The sequence below is a fragment of the Ailuropoda melanoleuca genome, chromosome 10, assembly GCF_002007445.2.
Source record: "Ailuropoda melanoleuca isolate Jingjing chromosome 10, ASM200744v2, whole genome shotgun sequence".
Classification (NCBI taxonomy): Eukaryota; Metazoa; Chordata; class Mammalia; order Carnivora; family Ursidae; genus Ailuropoda; species Ailuropoda melanoleuca.
In genome coordinates this window covers 1,320,537-1,339,167 of record NC_048227.1, presented here as the reverse complement: position 1 = coordinate 1,339,167, position 18,631 = coordinate 1,320,537, and the positions used below count along the sequence as shown (strand labels likewise).

General features: G+C 59.3%; 1 protein-coding gene across 6 annotated transcripts in view; it reads left to right on the top strand.

Annotated features, from left to right (window-relative positions):
• Window positions 1–18,631, top strand: part of MAD1L1 (mitotic arrest deficient 1 like 1) — a 336,658-nt gene that overhangs the window by 181,088 nt on the left and 136,939 nt on the right. For 5 of the 6 annotated variants that reach the window (XM_034669696.1, XM_034669698.1, XM_034669699.1 and 2 more), the window contains one exon: window positions 7,214–7,270. The exons of the other annotated variant lie outside the window; for it this stretch is intronic. In XM_034669696.1, coding sequence (XP_034525587.1) covers window positions 7,214–7,270 — 57 coding nt within the window. The remainder of the gene's footprint in view (window positions 1–7,213; window positions 7,271–18,631) is intronic. 6 annotated transcript variants of the gene reach the window in all.

Below are 18,631 nucleotides of genomic sequence, written 5' to 3'. Positions count from 1 at the left end.
CAGTTCAGCCTCTTTACTTGTTACTAGTCTGTTTGGATCTTCTGTTTCTTTGTGTTTTTTGTGTTTGTGTTTTTTTTTAAGATTTTATTTGTTTGTTTGACAGAGTGAGCACAAGTAGGCAGAGCAGCAGGCAGAGGGAGAGGGAGAAGCAGGCTCCCCGCTGAGCAGAGAGCCGGATGGGGAGCTCAGTCCCAGGACCCTGGGATCCCCACCGGAGCCGAAGGCGCTGAGCCCCCCAGGCGCCTCTCTTCGTGGTTTATTCTCCGTGCTCGAGTGTTTCCCAGGAGTCTGTCTGTTTCTTTGAGGCTGTTCCGCGTGTTAGTGGTCGTCACCCGTAGGTTCTTACACGCCTTCGTGTTTCCGTGCTGTCTGTGGCAATGTCTTCCCTTTTGTTTCCGATTTTATGTCCGTTGTATTTCTTTTCTTACTGAGTTTAGTGAAAGATTTGTCAATTTTATTTATCTTTTCAGAGAAGCTCTTAGTTCTGTCCTCTTTTCTGTCCTCACCCACAGGTAGTTGTCTCAACCTGTACTCTGCAAGGTGATGGCAGAGACTCCTGCCCCACCATCTTGCTAGCGTCCCAGGCCAGTCCTTTGTTTCCTGCCTCGGTGCAGGAATGTGGCGACTTTGGGATGGGCCTCTGGTTGTCCAGTTCCAAATTACACCTCTGTGGCAGTGGTTCTGGAACTTGGTGCACGTCTGAATGGCCTCAAGGCTGTGGGTCCCTCCCTGCGAGGTTGTGACTCAGTGGGGGATGTGGGGGCTGGGCAGAAATGTCGTACCTGTGGTGAGTTCCTGGACAACGTGCCTGCGCTGGTCCCCACCCACACTCCGAGAGTCCTGCCCCCGTGTGAGCACCTGGCCTTCTGAGCGGGAGAGACCGAGCCCTGCAGGGGGTCTGAGGCTCTACCACGGAGAGCCTCTGGGGCGGGCATGCTCTGGGTGTGGGAGAGACGTCGGCTGCTTGGGTCACAGCAGCGGCCTCAGGGGTGCGGATGTCTCCTTCTGATGAGCTGCACTCAGCCAGGGTCACCTGCCAGAACCCAGGCTCTGGGTGAGCAGCACACCTGCTTGCGTGGCAGCAAGCTTGTCTTGTGGCTGCGATCCACGCGGGGCGGGCTCTGCCTCTTGGGGTCTCTGCCAGAGGAAAACCATGAGTGGGTGGTGGCTGCTGCCCAGTTTGGCCCCTGATGACCGGCCAGTGTCTCCTTTTCCCTTCCACTTGGTCACAAACCGACGTGTGAAGTAGAGAAAGAGGCAGGAGGCCTAAGGCTTTTGTCTGGCAGCGCGCTGGGATTTCAGTAGCAGCTTCTCACCTCCAGATAAAAATAGCCACACGAGGTCTTGGTGCAGCCTCCACCTGTCACAAGGGGCGCGTGGGCCTGGGACATGGGTCTGAGCGCAGTGGTCACCTGGGGGCCTGGCTGGAGGACGTGTCCCTGGACCAGGAAGGGCTGTGGGAGCTGCTGGGCCTGACGTGGCTCTGTGGGCACCCCAGCTTCTCTGCACGCCCTGTCTGCCTGATACGTACTCCCGCGTGCCGCCTTCTGTGGAGCACCTGGCTCTGCGTCCGCTGCCCCTCTTCCTGTGTTGCCTCCACGCTCTGCGCTCCCAGCCAGCCCCACTGACTGGCAGACCCCAGGTCAGCTGGGCTGGGGTGGAGCTCAAGGGCTCAGCTCCAGCCTTGCTGCTGTGGCCGGCTCGGGATGGTGAATTTCCAGCCAGCCTGCTATCCCCGGCCCCTGGCCTCCCTTCTGAGCCCCTCTGTAAGCCTCGTGCCTGAGCAATCCCCCCATTACCTCCGGACCCCCTGACGCACAGGACGAGCACCAGCGTGCTGGTCACATACGTCCTTCCCTCCCTTCCCAGTGGGAGACTGCTGTGCGGCATGCCAGGGGTCAGGCAGGGTCACAGGAGTGACAGATATCTGAGTCCCCATGCGGGGCACACGTGGGTTCCTACAGGCCTCCATCCAGCCCCCAGCACGTGAATGCTGGTTGCTTCCTGCCTGGGAACCTGAAACTGCAGTCTGTGGGCCCTGCTCGGACTCCCTCCAAGACCTCAGGCAGCAACCACTGCCTCCTGGCCCCCAGACCTCGTACGCCTGTCCGACGGCTCCGGGTGCACTCTCGTCCTCTTCTCCTGGGTATGAGCTGGGCTTTCCTTGAGGCCTCAGCATCTCTGGAGGAGCTGGGAGCCTGGATGTTGGGAGTGGAAAGGACACCGCAGATGCCTGAGGAGTGTGGGAGGCCTGACAGCTCGCTCGTGCTCAGGCAGCAGCCTGGCCGTAGCAGGAATCTCAAGGGGAAGGCGGGAGTAGATCACTGCGGAGCCAGGCGGGATGCGCCGGACAGACGCCAGCCTGGCCAGCAGCTGCGCCGTAGACAAGCGGCTTTCTGTGCGGACGCAGGACACCTCACAGGCAAACCCATGCCCGCCTGCCGCCTTAGCCGGGGACTTCTCCTTGCTCCCAGCTGTTCCCCGCTGTTCCCCAGCTGCCTGGGACATGCCCATGCAGGTGGGGTGACACTTGTAGGAACAGTACCGCAGGAAGGAGTGATGAGCTAAGGCCCAGCGGATGGGCTGTGAGCAGCGGCCTTGGGGGCTGGCAGGTGCCTGACCTGTACAGTGGGCCCGCGCTCCGTAGGCACACACCTCCATCACGGCTGGTCGAGCATCATACCCGCTTCCCAGTCTTCTGGAAAGACTGGAGGCTTAGAGCTGTCTAGTGTCAGGTGTGGGCTGGGAGGTGCAGGAGTCCTGGTGTCTTGGCCACCCACGGGGATGGGCAGATGAGGCCGGCATGTCACACAGGCTTCCTTGTCTGTGTGGCCTGCCTTGACTTAGGCCTGGTCGCCAGCTGGGCTGCTTTGCAGTAGCACGCTTTGTGGGGGGGCGGTCAGTTGAAGAGGTGCCCGGCACTGGGGGAGGCACGTGGAGGCCCTGGACATCTTTCTGACCAGTGCCCTGTAGGGGTATCATTTCTGGTGGATGCACTTGGACGGTCTGTGTTTTCTGCTCTACTGGGAACGTCTCCTGGGCTGCTGCTGGTACCCGTTCTGTCCCAGTGTGGCTTGTCGGGCCGCCAGCTGTGCTGCCACACTCTCCCCGCCCCATGGGGAGCTGCCCTCGCACCCTGCCCTCTTCCTCCTGTCTGCCCGCCCACCTGTTGTCCCTTCTGGAATTCTAGCTGTCGTGCGACAGGAGCCTCCCCACCCTCATCAGCACTGGGGCCACAGTCCCAGCTTGGCGCGCATGTCCCCTCTCCCTGGTGCTCTGTGGCCTCTGTCTCATGATGCGTAGATGCAGCCAGTCAAGACTGGTGGAGTCTGGGTGAGGGTGACCATTCTTCAGTCCTGTGGGGGCCTCTCTGCTGCCCCTTCCCCAGCTCCCTCAACGCTGCCAGCTGTCCTGTGTGTGTGAGCCAGAGGGCGTGTGCCCCTCCCGCACCCACAGGTCTGGTCCTGAGGAGAGTCGGCTCGCCAGCAAGAGGCTCTGTCCTGTGCTGCCCGCCCATACCCGTCCCATCCCCTGGTCTTGCGGCTCCTCGGCTGTGGGCTTGAGTGAGCAGCCCATCCCATGGCCTCCCCAGCCTGAGCCCCCGCGTTCTTGGGGTCCTGGACACACAGGGTCTGCGATGGGGGACATGTGACAGGTTGTGGGATGGCGTTTGGGGATGGCGAGCTTCCTGCTCTTGGAAACTTCTTCCTTCTCGTAGTAGAACAGACCCTCTCCTCCTCCCTGACTTGTCCTCCAGGGTGCGGGTGCTCCAGACCCCATTCTCACTGGAGCATGATGCACACGCCGTCTGCCGCAGCAGTCCCTCCCTGCCTGTGGGCACGCTGCTCTGACTCTGTCCTGTGGGTGGAGACGGCCCGTGTCTCTGGCTCAGCACCTCCGGGGTGGGGGGCATCCTCCACCGTCCCATCGCCTCTGCGGGACACGTCAGTTGTCGGCGTCTGTCTCGTTGAGTGTGACGGATCCCCTCGTACGGTGTGGGCTCTCTGGCTGGCCCGGAAGGAGGGTGCCAGAGCCTCCCGGCCTCACTCCCTGGGCGGCATTTTCCTGACGGCTGCCCCAAGGAGGGACTCCCTCAGGGAGGTGCGGGCAAATGCTTTGTCCCCAATGCAGGGTTGACTTTCCTCCAAGTCGGGTTTCTGCCAGCTCCTCTGGTTTCCCGGGATCTCTGCAGCCCTCACAGGTCTCCGTCATAGTTGTGCCGTTTCCAGGCCCCGCGTCGTGCCAGAACTGGAGAAGCCCGGCACCCGCATCTCTCTCGTGCAGTGACTGGGATGTTGAGCAGGGCACCAAGCATCTTGGATCAGCCTCTGCCTGTTCATCACAGTCTCTGCACCCCTGCTCACCCACATCCTCGCAGACACTGTGGTGCCACACCCCTGCTCACCCGCGTCCTCACAGAGACCGTGGTGCCGCACCCCTGCTCACCCGTGTCCTTGCAGAGACTGTAAAAGTGTCTGCACCCCTGCTCACCCGCGTCCTCACAGAGACCGTGGTGCCACACCCCTACTCACCTGCGTCCTCGCAGAGACCGTGGTCCTGCACCCCTGCTCACCCGCGTCCTCGCAGAGACCGTAGTGGAATGTCTGCACCCCTGCTCACCCGCGTCCTTGCAGAGACCATGGTGCCACACCCCTGCTCACCCGCAACCTCGCAGAGACCATGGTGAAGTGTGTGCACCCGTCTGCGGTGTCCTGGCTGCTGGGCCCTGTCTGCCGCCCAGACTGCCTCAGGGGTCACCGCTCCATTTCTGCGGCTTGCTTGCCGAATCTGCGAATCTGCGTGCAGGAGCCCAGCTGACACCTGGCGAGCCCAGGGGCTGACTCCGCCCTTCACTGTCGTCCTTTTCTGGCTGACCTGCAGGGGGCCGCGCCCGAGGCCGTGTGGGGACGCTGGTGCCGCCACTGTGCTCACAGATGCAGTGCAGCATGTGCGTTCGCCCCTTGCTGGGGGCACTGGGCGGTTTCTGGCGTTTGCCGCCGCAGTGCAGCTGGGTGCAGTTTTGTGCAGATTAGCCGGGCACACGTTCTGTGGTTTCCCATGAACACATTCGTGGGGTGGGATCACTGAGCGAGAGGTGACGCGTGTTAGACTTGAGGCAAAACCCAGGTCGTTCCGCAGAGTGGTTTCCTGGTTCTTATCTCCGCCGTCTGTCCCGAGTCCTGGGATTGCCCGCGTTCTTTGTTTCTGCCAATTGGACGGGTGCGGAGTGGTCCTTCTTTGTGGGCCTCGATGGGTATTTCCTGGCTTCTAGCGGAGCTGACGCCCTTTCCGTGCACTCGTGGGTACAGATGTTTTGTCCTCTGGGAAACGTCTGTCTCGTGCCCTCTTTTCCATCACTGCTCCGTAGCTGTTCTGTCTCTACGGCTGGCACCGAGCAGCTGAGCAAGGTGGGGAGGCCCTGGCCCTGGGGTGGGGCTGGACATCATCCCCTGCATGAGCCCTGTCCCCGCCCCCCCCCCCGAGTGGGGGGTGGGGACACACTGCCCGGGGCCTTCTGCTCTGGGGGCTGCATGTGTCCCCTCCCCTCTCCCTGACAAGCCGCTTACAAATGCCAGCCTGGAACGCGGGTGCCGCTCCCGACTGCGTCCTGGCCCTGCAGTGTGGCTCTCGTCCTGTCCGTCTGTGTGTGTACGGTCTCTCTCGGGAGGCCATGAGTTTACAGATAGGCCACCGCAGTGTGGATGTTCCCTTTGCCGCCTCTCCTGGCCTCCCTTCACACGTCACATCCTGCCCATGAGAGGTGGTCTCTGCAGTGCCCGCCAGCCCCCCACCTGTGCACCTGATGGCTGTGCTCATTCGTCTGTGCCTGGCTTGAGGTGAGGCTGAGGCGGGGGGCTGCGAGGAGCTCCCAGGGCTGGTTCACGTGAAGCCCAGCACTCGGTCCTAACCACTGGCGTTGGGTTTGGGTTTCCGGCTCGGTCTTGTCACTGGGTTTTTGCAGTCTGCATTGCTTTGGGAGTGAGTCCTATCCCGTCCCGCCTGTGTTCACCATGTTTTCGGTTCCGCTCCTGGCGGTGTTGCTCATGTGGGCTCGCGAAGTACTGACGAGCTTTTAGCAGGAGCCCTGGCCTCGTTGACAGGGTTGGCGTGTCGGAAGCACATGTGTTTAGGAGGCTTGATGGATGCACGCAGACGTTGTCACGACAAGGTGCATGTCCGAGGACCCAGGCCCGAGGACCCAGCACCACTGGCCTCGTCGGTGGCCACCTTCCAGCCTCCTCCCTGCAGGCCTCAGGAGCCGGGTGCTGGGACCCCACAGGGTGCCCTGGGCATGGAGGCAGTGCATGAGCTCTGCATGTCCGTCGCTGGTCGCTCCAGGAGGGACAGGGTTTCCAGTCTGCGGGCTGGTTTGGTCACTGCTCACAGTCAGGCCATTCCCCGTGGCTGCCCCGTTGGCACCGTGTCTCTGCTGCTTCCGCACAGAGGTGGCTGCCGGTACGTAAGATAGTGGTACAACGACTCGTTTGCTACATCTGCTTTTACTGTCTTCTGGGAATGGTGTGTGACCACTGCTGTCCCTGTGTGGCGCATGCTGGCCTGACGCTGCTCGCCACGCTTGTGGCGTTGAGGCCGGGGGCACATGGGACCTATGATGACCTGGGTCTGGTGGACCCTGGCTCTGGGTGCTGGTGGGCTGCTCTGGACTTCAGTCTGCTGCCTGTTTTGCGGTGGCATCCGTGGACACGTAATGTGCCAGGTGGACTGGCCAGGCCGGAGGGCGGCCACTCCTGCGCTCCTGCCTGGGTCGCCAGGACCTGGCCTGGCACTGCTGTTGGCCCTGATGGTCAAGAACCTCTCTGGGCCAGGCCCCAGGGAGGATCCTAGAGATCCGTTCAGGGGACGGTGGTCAGGGGACATCAGGGGTTTTCCTGGATGTTGGCTCCGTCGGGAAAGTCACCCTCATGGCTTCTTCCAGAATGTGAGCTTGCCAGGAGGACGTGCACTGCAGTCCTCTTGCCAGGGGCGTGAAAACGTCATCAGGAGCCTTTCTGCCCCCATAACTGCACTGTTGCTCCAGGCAGCCGGTTTGGGGTGGGCTTCCCGCTGGGTTTCCCGGCACCGTCACCTGCTCCAGGCAGTGGGCATGCTGGGGTGCCTTACAGCCCCCGAGGCACCTGTACTAAGTGGGCAGTGGGGGCCGTGGCGGTGGCGGAGACTGACCACTGACCCTGCTTTGTGTCTTGTCTCAAAGGCTCAGCTGTCACAGGCCCTGGAGGAGCTGGGAGGCCAGAAGCAGAGAGCGGACATGGTGAGTCTCTTAGTGATGGTCTTCGTGGCACAGGGAGCCCAGGGCGTGGGGTGCTTAGACCCTGGGCAGGGAGGGAATCATGTCCCTGTCACATAGGTGTCCTGATGGTCACAGCGTGTCCCTTTGTCAGAAACGGAGGTGGGGATGGGAAGGGCGTGGGGCTTGGAAGCCAGGGCCTGGCCCCTGGATGACTCTGACGTGGGGCCCCCCACGTTCTTTCTGCTCCACATCATGACCCGCCCGACACGGAGCCGATGTGAAAACCCTCCTGATCCCTGCTTGACCCCTCGGCCAGGTTGTCATTCGTTGTTCCCGGCTCTGGGCCCACGGCGGCTCTGCCTCACAGGGTATGCGGATGCAGATGCCCCCCACTGGGCTCTGACGCCCGTGTTGCCCTGCTGAGCGCCAAGTGTGCTCCTCGGCCATGTGGCCATGTGGCCGTGTGCCGCCTTCTCGGACCACGTCTGGCCCCGCCCCGGCCCCGGGTGGGCTGCCTGCAGGGCTGGGTGCGGGTGTGGGCAGGCGCCGCTGACCTTGCCTGGCTGCCCAGCATAGAGAGGCTTCCTTACCAGCATCTGGGGGACAGACAGCATTGGTTTTGAAGCATCTTTGTCCCACACAAGCTGCAGGGCCTTCTTGCTGCTCCAGCCCGTGGTCTGTTCTCTGTGGGGACTCAGCCACCAGGGTCACAGGAGGGTCACAGGGCACATTTGCACGTGTTGTGGGGGCAGCTCTGCCCCAGGCCACACGCCAGCCAGTTGGGGTTGGGACAGGCTCAGGGACTCACATCACGGGTCAGGATTCGTGGTGTGTGGCCGTCGCTTGTCAGCCCCTAACCTTGAGCAGGTCATCTGGCCTTCACCTGCAACGTAGGAGTGGCCCACAAGTTGGCATGCCACGTCCCTGGGTTTGTTTCGTCCGTCTGCAGCCATCCCCACAGCCTTAGGCTGTCCAGCTGTGTCTTACTGTTGCTATCGCTGTTGGCCGTAGTGGGGCTGGGGAGACCGAAACGGCCCACTTGTGAGGCAGGGGCCTGAGGATGGGACGGGATGAGGCCCAGGCACCAGCACCCGGGAGCCTGAGGCTGCTGTGCTCAGAGCCCCTGACCGGCAGGGATACGTGGTGGGCAGTGGTTAGACCGGCTGTGCCGCAGCTAGGTACAGGTTAGGTAGAGCCTGAGTCCAAAGGTCAAGCACAGCAGGATGGCCTGGGCAGTGGGTGGGGAGTCCCAAGTGGGATGGGAAGATGGGGGAGGGCAAGTCAGGAGAGAAGCATGGGGGTCTGATGCTGTTGGCTGTTGGGTACCTGGGCCCGGGGGTGTGAGCTCCCATGTCAAGGCCCTCCAAGCACCTGGCGTGTGTCTGTCCTCCGGAGCCGGTGAACGTAGCCAGGAGGGTAGAGCCTGAGGTTCAAGCCCCGTGGGGCTGCTCCAGCACCTGAACATGTGGCCCGGGGAGGGTGGCCCCACCCACCAGGAACTGGGAGGCATCCCCGCAGCACTTAGTCTGTAAGCCTGCTGGTCTTTCCGCTGCAGGGCCACTGTGGGCGCGTCTGGTCCCCTGAGTGTCTGAGTTCTCTGCAGCGGGCATTCATTGTTGACTGAGGGGGAGCAGTCGTACCTCCGCGTAGTCTTTGCCCTCGTGTGGTGGGGAAAGGGGCTCGGGACCCAGGTGGGCCCTGATGGGGGAGCCTGCCCTCATTGAGCCTGGGGTAGGGAGCTTTATAAACTGTCGGCCTAGCTCGCGCAAGTGTGCTTAACTAATGGGACTGTGGGTGGGGACAGCCTGGGGGTGAAGAAACCTGGGGGGAGACCCTGATGTGTGGGTCAGCATGCATCGTTCCCTCGGCTTTGACCTGAGTGGAAATGTGCCCGAGGGCCGTGCATCCGTGCTGCACACACCGCGGGAGGAATGAGGATGGAGTTGTGCCGAGCGCAGGCCCAGCCCTCTTTCCCTCGCTCCTGGGGGCTTGGAAAGGACAGAAGCTCCCGTGGTGGAGCTGCAGGAGCCGCTGCGTCTCATTGTGGGGATGCCCGAGGACGTGGGGCTGGAGGGTGGCTTTCCCGCCTGCGTGTTCCCTTGTTTGCTGCCCATAAAGTTTCTTTTCGTTGTGTAAAGCTCCCTTGAGACTTAACATACTGAAGCCCAGTTCCACCTCTAGGCCAGTTAGATTAGAACTCGTGGGGGTGGGCGGCCCACTTCTCCCCAGGCAATGCTGATGTCCTCTAGGGCGGACAGGCCTATAGACCTGGCGCCCCTGCCTCCGTGCAGAGGCCCCTCCCCAGGCACGGTGGGGCCTTTGGGGATGATGCTCCTTGGGGAGTTTGGGTGAAACGTCCCCATGGCTCCAGCCCTGTGGAGCTGGGGAGGCGGGTGGGGACCTGCTCTTCCCCCAGTGCATTCCTGGCTGTGCCCGAAGGTGCAGGCACTCTGGGGCATACAAGCGGGACGCCGTGGGTGTCTTCTTCCTTGGATCTGGGCTGTCACCTTACACAGGTTTAATCTCTGGCCTCTGATTGTCAGATTTTGAGCTCGTTCCCGTTTGTTTCTCTTCTCTTTCTCCTCGCTTAGCAGCACCCAGCGGAGTGCAGCAGGCACTCACTCAGAGGCTGTGAGCCTGTCCTTCCCTCCATCCTCCCCGGGCAGCACCTTCTACATCCTGAGCACATGAGGGCCAGGTGGGCCCCCAGCCCATGAGGAGGCAGCCGCAGCCCTGCCGTGAACTGCAGTTGGTGTGGGAGCTTGACAGCGGGGACCACGGCCAGGGCTCCCTGTGACACGGGGACCGAGCGACCCTGCGTCTCGCTCTGTGGCCCTCACCCTGTTTCGGGGACAATCGTGGCGATGGGTGTGACGGGGGGGCACCTTCCTGCGGTCAGAGGTGCCCCCCCCACCCCAGCCTCTGGCCAGGTGGGTTGGGGGCGGCCTGGTGTCTGTACCATCTTGCCCGCCCTGCTGTCTCTGGGCCCTAAGTTGTTCACTATTTAGGAGAAGAGAGAAAAAAAGAATTTAATCATCTGTAGCTAATTGCAGATGACATGACAAAGACAGTTTGCCTTTCTGTTATTAATTAGCAAACGCATGCTAATTAGGAAGCATGGCACAATTCAGGCTTTTCTCTTTAAATGCAATTAATACCACAAGGAAAGATGTCCTGGGCCATACTTGTATCATTAACATCCCTCACCCTAATTAGATACGGCCAGTGGTGGCTGGAGAGATGAGTTTGTTGATTGTAACTGTAAAAATCTGTCTAATATTTTACGTACTCCAGAGAGCAAGAAGTGAAGATTTATTTTCCGGTTTAAGGGAGTGACACCCCTCATGACTCCGGGTAATGAGGCAGTCGTCCGCCTTGAGTGCCGTGTCCCCTAACGGCTCCTGCGGGCTTGCACTGCCAGCCCAGGCCTGTGGTGGGTCAGCCAGGAAGGGCACTGGCGGGAGAAGTTCTGTCCGTGGTGGGCCTGCCCTGCACTGGCCGCGACAGGTACTCCTAGAGTGTCCGTGGTGTGGCAGCATCCCAGCAGGGCAGGCCTGCCATCCTGGGCCAAGGAGTGTCTGCGAGGCTGCAGCCCTCGGCCTCCATGTGGCCTCTCCCAGCCCGTGGCTTTCATTCCAGAGCGCTAGCCTCCGTAGCTGCGGCTCTGAGGGGCTGGCATGCAGATCACAGGAGAGGCCGGTGAGAGCCGATTTTAAGCTCTACGAGGGGCCGTGCACACGGGCGTGCACCTTGCTGATGCCTCTGTCACCGTGAAAGCAGCGTGGAGGGCCGGGAAGGCGTCAGGAGGAGTTGCGTGGGCTCCCATTGTTCCGTGCTGGCAGCTGGCATCCGTACGTGCCTGGTGCCTGAGAACCTGGCCTTATCGCAGCCTGCCAGCATTGCCAGCTGCCTTCCGGAAAATTACGACAAGAACCTCCTGGTTTTGTGACTGATAGTGACTCATTTCTCGTCCCAGGTCCGTCCTGCCATGGGACCAAGCCGGGTTGGAAGACCCCCCGCCTTGACGGGAGAACTTCGTCTGTGGTGGGGGAGTCATGAAGGCTCATGGGGGACGTCGCTGCAGGGACCCAAGGCTGGTGGCAGGCTTGACTTTTGCCAGCCTGTTCCTTCACAGGGTTCTGTGCCCACAGAATGGTGTCTGACTCTGTTACCTGCTGCCGGAGCCCAGCGTGGTCCAGTGAAGCGTCGGGGCCCCAGGTGGCAGGCGGGGGTCAGGGTGCCTCACAGGCCGCGCCCCAGGAGCTGCAGCTGGAGTGCAGGAGGGGGTGGGCGGACGTGGCCCTGCAGGTGGTGGTGTCCCCCACCTAAGCTGGGCTTCCCCTGCTGCACGTGCCTGGCTGTCTGCTCTCAGGCTGACCTGGGTGGTCTGACCAGTCTGTGTGTGTCCCTGTGGCAGCCCCTCTGCTGCTTCCACCCACTCCCAGCGTCTCGTGGGGTTCACTGCTTCTGCACCTTTGTGCCAGCTGCCGGCCGCGTGCCTGGCTGTCCTGCTTCCTCGGGGAGCCAGTGCAGGAGATGGGCCTTCCCTGCAGGGGAGCGGGGCTGCTGGCAGGCCGGCGGCACTCAGCAGCAGCACTGGCTCCTCCAGTCCAAGAGATGTGTTGGTCGTCTGCGCGTACCCAGTGCTGGCACGGAGTGAGCACTTGAAGTGCGTGAGCTCGTAGTGGGGTTGTTGCTGGGTGGGCATCTGCAGGTTGGGCTGATTCTTGAGTGCCCCGAGTACCGATGGTGCCGGTACGGTTTAGTAATGCGCCCTCACCCTGCCTGGCAGCGAGCCAGGCGCTGTCCCGGGAGCTCTGCAGACATCCGCTCTTGGAGCCTTGCTAGGTGGCCCTGTTGTCTCCCCCTCCTTACTCATTAGGACGCAGAGGCCCGGGTTGCAGTGGGTTCCAGCTGCAGTGGCTTTGGTGCCAGCGACACCCCTGCCTGGGCCTTCGGGACTCCTGACCACGTGGAAGTGTCCCTTGTGCTCCTGACCACCCTGACCTGTGTGAGCACAGGCCGCATGGTCACTGTCCCCATCGGTGAACTGTCAGACGCCTGGAGTTGTGTATGCCCCCTGGAGTGGCTCTGCTCCCAGGGATGAGTGCCTATGGCAGCTCCGTGGGAGCTGGGAAACCATTTTTAGAGATGGAGGGAGAAGGGCTCAATGAGGCGTGTTTAGAAGTTAGTATCGAGCTGACCTGGGCTGCGCAGGGCTGCCCCTGAAAGCAGAGTCCCCAGCAAGCACCTCAGGGCTGGAGGGCTCTGGCAGACTGAGGGACGTGGAGCTGGTTTCCAGCTGCTGTCCGTTGAGGGCTGCCCTGGGGCAGAGCTCACGAGGGCATGGTGCCTACTGCCCGCGCTGCACTGGCTTGTCTGTCCCCTGAGCCCCAGCGTCTGGGTGTCCAAAGTCCAGCCCTGGGTCCCTTCCTCCTCAACGTGCTCCCCATTGGGCCCTGGCAGAGGCCAGTTTGGGGCTCTCTGCCCACGTCTTAGGATGTAGGGGTGTAGTTCCTAAGGGAGAGAAGGGGTCACACGCCTTGGACTAGACAGCTGTAATGGCTCTGCATTCCGGTGGTAAATCCGCCGGATTCAGCTGCATGTCCTGAACCCCACTTCCGGGTGGCCATTCTGACTCTCCACGCCTTTCCACATGCGTGTGTTCACTGAGTCTCCTGCTGTGCTCTCTCCACAGCTTCCTTCACCCTTCCCTGTCGCCCCCAGCTGTTTCCACCCCGCGGAATGTGTTTCCATCTCGTGGGGCCGAGTGCTCCCTCAGCCTCGAGCTGCACGTTCTCTGCCTCCCCCAGTTGCTGTTCCTCTGTAGAGACAGGTTGTCCTCCCATTCCACATTCACTGGTGGGCACGTGATTGTCACCACGGCCGCCGTCCTTGCTGCGGACCTGCTTTAGATCCTGCCGCGGCCGCTGAGTGCTCCCACGTGCTGGACACACGTCCCAGACCATGTCATTGAGTCTCCACCGCAGACCTTGGGGTGCCGGTGACGTGGCCACGACTCAGATGAGGGGACAGGTGCAGTGAGTGGGTGGGTGGGCAGCAGGCCGGTGGGCACCATGGGGCTTGCTCACGCCAGCTGTTGTGTGTGGACGGTGCGGTCCCGTGGGGCCGAGCCCCAGACTCGGGTTTAAAGTACTGAGTGACCAGATGTGGACACAGGGAAGCAGCGTGTGGCCCCAGGCCTCTCTCCCAGTGTGGGGGCTGGTCTTTTTGGTTTTGCCCCATTTGCAAAGACCTGATAAGGGGTTGGTGATTTATTACCTTAAAAAGATCCATGTGCAGCTTAGGGCCACTATCCTGAGACACTGGCTTTTTAGCCTAGGAAATAAATGTCTAATGGTGGAATTTCTGGTTCTTCACTGGATCCCCACACAAAAGGATAAGAAGACTCCCTGGTGTGGAGGGAGCACCGTAGCTTGTTCCTGTCGAAGTTCCCAGAGCCGTAGCTTGCTGAGTGTCTGGCGAGCTTGACCTCTCCGTGTTTTCTGTTCTGGGTGAAGCTCGGGGTTAGCTTGTCAGGTCTCCCAGAGGAATCCTGCTGCCTTGCGCTTGTGGACTCTGTGCAGTGCTAACTTCCCATCTGCGACGTCGGGGGCTCACGGGCTTCGCGGCCTTCACTGGCATTTGGTCCTTTGGTCCGGTGAGTCTTGTGTGCTTCTTGTTAGGTCTCTGCCTGGGTGTTAGATCATTTCCATTACTCGCACGTTGCCCTCTGCCCTAGCTGGCGGCCCCACGCTCACCACGAGCCTGCCGGGGCCCCTCGCGGGGTCGGGGGCCGACAGAAGGCAGGCACTCCAGACGAGGAATGGGAACCCCCCACAGACCCCAGCCCACAAAGCAGAGGCGCAGTGAGAATCTATAATAGCCGCAGATCGAAGTGGTTAATTTATTCTTAAAAACCATGGGGTTCCTTCCAGCTGGGGGAATCCTCCACAGCAGACCTTCTTGTGCTCGGCCCGGTTCTAAGTACGGTGTTTTTGTGCCCTTTAAACGTCTCGCGTCTCTGCAGTGACCCTCTCTGGCTTAGCTCCTTCTCAACTACCGGGTGTTATTGTGTCCGCATGAAGTGATTTTGCTCCTTACCTGTTATTAAATCCACCACGTCTTCACTGGCTGCTGCGGTTCCTCTCCCTTACGTTCGCTGCGTGCCTTGCAGGTGGGTTGGGGTGACCTGCATCAGACGTGGTCCAGGCCGTGGCGCCCACGGTCCTTTGCAGGGGCTCGGCTGTCCTGGACTCGGCCAGCCAGGGTCTGGCTGCTGCTTCCTTTGCTGTGGAGAGGCCCCCAGGCCCACGGCCTCTGGGGGAAGCTTGCGTGGTGGCCGTGGCCGCCCTGCTCCCCTGGAGTCAGACTTGTCCCATGCCTTCCCGACGGGGACACGTGGGAACGTGGGGTCCTGGGACCTACAAGTGAGCCCCATGAGGCAGAGCTGACCTCGGGCACTCTGTTGTGAGGCCTTTTCCTCTTGGGCAGCATCCCTGATGTCACCCGTGGAGACACACGGCCCAGAGTCCTCAGAGCTGTGCCCGCATTTTCTTGAGAGGGGGTTCCATTCTCATGGGATTTTCCTGCACTTTCTGACACTCTCGCCCCCTGTGTCAACAGCTGCTGTCCTGGAGGAGGCAGCCTCACTGCCCCAGACAGCCCTCTGGACCCTGATGGAAGCACACGGACGCCTCCCGCCAGGGCCCAGACACACCTCCTTCTGCATGTTCCTGGGAGTGGGCTTCCCCCTCTGCGGAGCTGGGTCTGGGGCAGCAGAACCACGGCTGGGATAGCTGGGTGCTCCTCTAGCGACCCAGAGGGGCGTGAGCTGCCCTCACCACATCCACGTCTGGACAGTGTTTGGCTTTGTTTTTGGGTTTGTTTTTCAGCTGAAACACTGGATTTCTCCAAGCCTGTCTCTTGGGCCTTCCTGTCTTCTCTCACCATGTACCTGTCACCTGCTGCTGGGCTGCCCTGACCAGTCTCTCCGGTCCTAAGGATAATGGGCCCTGGGGCACTGTCTCAGCCTGCTCTCTAGGTCCTCTTTCTTAGCAAATGTGCTGGCATAGGGCACGGCTCTGCAGGCATGGAGGGGGCTCCGCAGGCGTGGAGGGGACGGCTCCGCAGGCGTGGAGGGGACGGCTCCGCAGGCGTAGAGGGGACGGCTCCACAGGCAGAGGGGACGGCTCTGTAGGGTGAAAATTCTGCTTGCACCTGCTCTCCATCTGGGCTGCTTTCTCTGAGGTTCAGGCAGGTATGTCCCAGCTTGGGTGACCAGCTGTGCCCGCTAGGAAATGCCCGGGAGAGCCACCAGTGGCTGCCTGTAGCCTGTCTGGCCTGTCTCATCAGGTGTGTCCCTCCAGAAGGAACAGAGCATGATGAGGGCAGTCTGTTTCGGCTCCTCTCACCCCTCTCCAAGAAACAGCAGCCACTACAGGGACCTTCCCGGATGCAATGATGGACCCAGAGCTGAGCAGGAAGGTGGCCTTTGACCAGGATTCCCACTCTGACCTCAGCGCCGTCTCTTCTCTGGGACACCTGCATCGCCTGCCCCGACTGGGCTCTGGGGAGAGGCAGCAGCCTGATTCCTGGGACTCAGTGGGCCTTGGCTCCGTCAGTTACCACCTGTGGTCCTTGGCCCAGGAGGACCGTCCTGCGTCCCGGGAGCAAGTGATGAAACAGACTAGGGGTTTGAGCATCCTTCCTACGGCGCTCTGCAGCACTGAGTTCATTCGGATCATGTCAAGGTAGAGGCATGTTCCCCTGCTCCTCCTGCTGGTTGTGGCTTCATGAGATTGGGTAAGGCCCTTGAGGCCGAACTGTGTATCCTCCCAAATTAAACCGAAATACATGGTCTCTATTTGAAGGTAATGCTGTACTATCGAGCCAGCCTGGAGTACCGTTAGCATTGAAGTTTCATGACGCTTTGGAGGTGTGAGTGAGTCTGGCAGGCCAGGCCTCCTCGCAAGGAGGGAGGGACCTTGTCACCAGAGGAGACAGGCAGGTCAGAGGCTGGTCCACGCTGACCCTGGCATTGCTGCCATGGAGGTCTGTGCCCGGCGCGTGGGCAGCTCCGCTGAGGAGCCATGTCTCCTGCGCTCTGCTGTCCTCCACTTCTGTTCAGGGCACAGGCCCCCTAGAGAGCTCCACCCGTAAGTGTTCATCAGTCTCACACTCGGAGGTGAGTTCTGTACCTGAGACCACACCCTGGTGGTTCTCCAGCTGGCTGATCAGCAGAAAGGGAGAGAGGACCCGGGTTACCAGCCTCAAGAGTGAGAGGGGCAGTAACACCTGTTGCTGTCCTGGTGGGTGTGAGGTGCAGCTCTCTGCAGTTTCAGTTTGCACGTCCCTGATGGCTGGGGATGTGGATGGAGCGTTTCCTCACATGCCTGTTGGCCATTTGTGTATTTTCTTTGGAGAAATGCCCTTTCAGATCCTTTATGCATTTTCAAATTGGGTTTTTTTTGTCTATTTGTTGAGTTGTAAGACTTCTGTAGGGGTTCTTCATAAATTGTAAATACTGGATCCTTATCAGATAGTTAATTTGTGAATTGGTCTCTCAGTCTCTAGAGAATGTCCTTTGGTGTGCACATGGTTTTGGCTTTTTTCCATTTTTTTTTTATTTTTTTATTTTGTCGTTTGGTGCTCTTGGTGTCATATCTAAGAAACTGTTACCACATCCAGCATCATAAAGATTTACTGCTGTGTTTCCTTCTAAGAGTTGTAGTTTTAGCTCTTACAATTAGGTTTTAATAATTTTGAGTTAATTTTTGAAGATGGTGTGAGGTAGGGGTCTACCTTCCTTCTTTTGCATGTGGATGTCCAGTGGTACCAGCACCATTTGTTCAAGGATTTTTGTTTGCCGGGGCACCTGGGGGGCTCAGTCATTAGGCATCTGCCTTCGACTCAGGGCGTGATCCCGGGGTCCTGGGATCGAGCCCTGCATCGGGCTCCCTGCTCCTCTGGGAGCCTGCTTCTTCCTCTCCCACTCCCCCTGCTTGTGCTCCCTCTCTCCCTGGCTGTCTCTCTCTCTGTCAAATGAATAAATAAAACCTTTAGAATAAAAAAAGATTATTGTCCCTACTGAAAGTCTCAGTACCCTTGTTGATAATCTTTCTACCATAGATGCTTTGGTTTATTTCAGGATTTCAGTTTGGGTCCCTTGATCTGTATGTCTGCCCTTTGTCAACACCACACTGTTTTGGTTACTGTCACTTTGTGGTAAGTTTTGAAAGTAGTAAATGTGAATCCTCCAACTTTCTTCTTTTTCAGAATTATATTGGCTATTGGGGTCTTTGTAATTTCATATGAATTTTAGGATCAGCTTTCCCATTTCTGCTAAAAAGACTGAGGATTTTTTTTTTTTTAAGATTTCACTTATTTCTTTGAGAGAGAGAAGAGCGATAACAAGAGAGAGCACAAGCTGGGGAGAGAGGGAGAAGCAGGGTCCCTGCTCAGCTGGGAGCCCCATGCAGGGCTCGATCCCAGGACCCTGAGATCATGACCTGACCCGAAGGCAGCCACCTCACCAACTGAGCCACCCAGGCGTCCCCAGACTGAGGATTTTCACAGGAGTTGCATTGAATGTGTGGATCGCTTCGAGGAAGATTGCCATCTTAACAGCATGAAGTCTTTCAGCCCCTGAACACAGAGTGTCTTTCCATTTCTTTAGGCTTCCTTTCATCTGTTTTATAGTTTTCAGTGTGTACACACTTCCTCCTGTGTTACACGTATTCACAAGGTTTTTATTCTCTCTGATGCTCTTGTGAATGGAGTTGGTTTCTTGCTTGCTTGTTCCATGCTGGTATGCAGACACACCGCCAGTTTTTGTGTGTTGATCTTGTTTCCTGCCACTTTGCCAAATTCTTTTAACTCCAATAATTTTTGTGATTTCTGTAGGATTTCCTATATATGAGATCATGTCATCTGTGAGAGAGGTAGTTTTATTCTTTCCTTTCCAATTTGATGTCTTTTCTTTTTTTTTTTTTTAACATTTTATTTATTCATTTGACAGAGAGACAGCCAGCGAGAGAGGGAACACAAGCAGGGGAGTGGGAGAGGAAGAAGCAGGCTCCCAGAGGAGGAGCCCGATGTGGGACTCGATCCCAGAACGCCGGGATCACGCCCTGAGCTGAAGGCAGACACTTAACGACTGAGCCACCCAGGCGCCCCATGATGTCTTGTCTTTCTTGTTCATGCCTAACTGCTCCAGCTGGAACTCCAGGACCGGGTGGACTAGCAGTGCTGAAAGTAGGCATCCTTATTCTGTTCTCGATCTGAGGGGGAAGCTGTCCTTGTTTTACCGGAGAGTGTGATGTGAGCTGTGCATTTTATTAGGTTGGGGATGTTCCCTTGTGCTTCTATTTCATTCAGTGC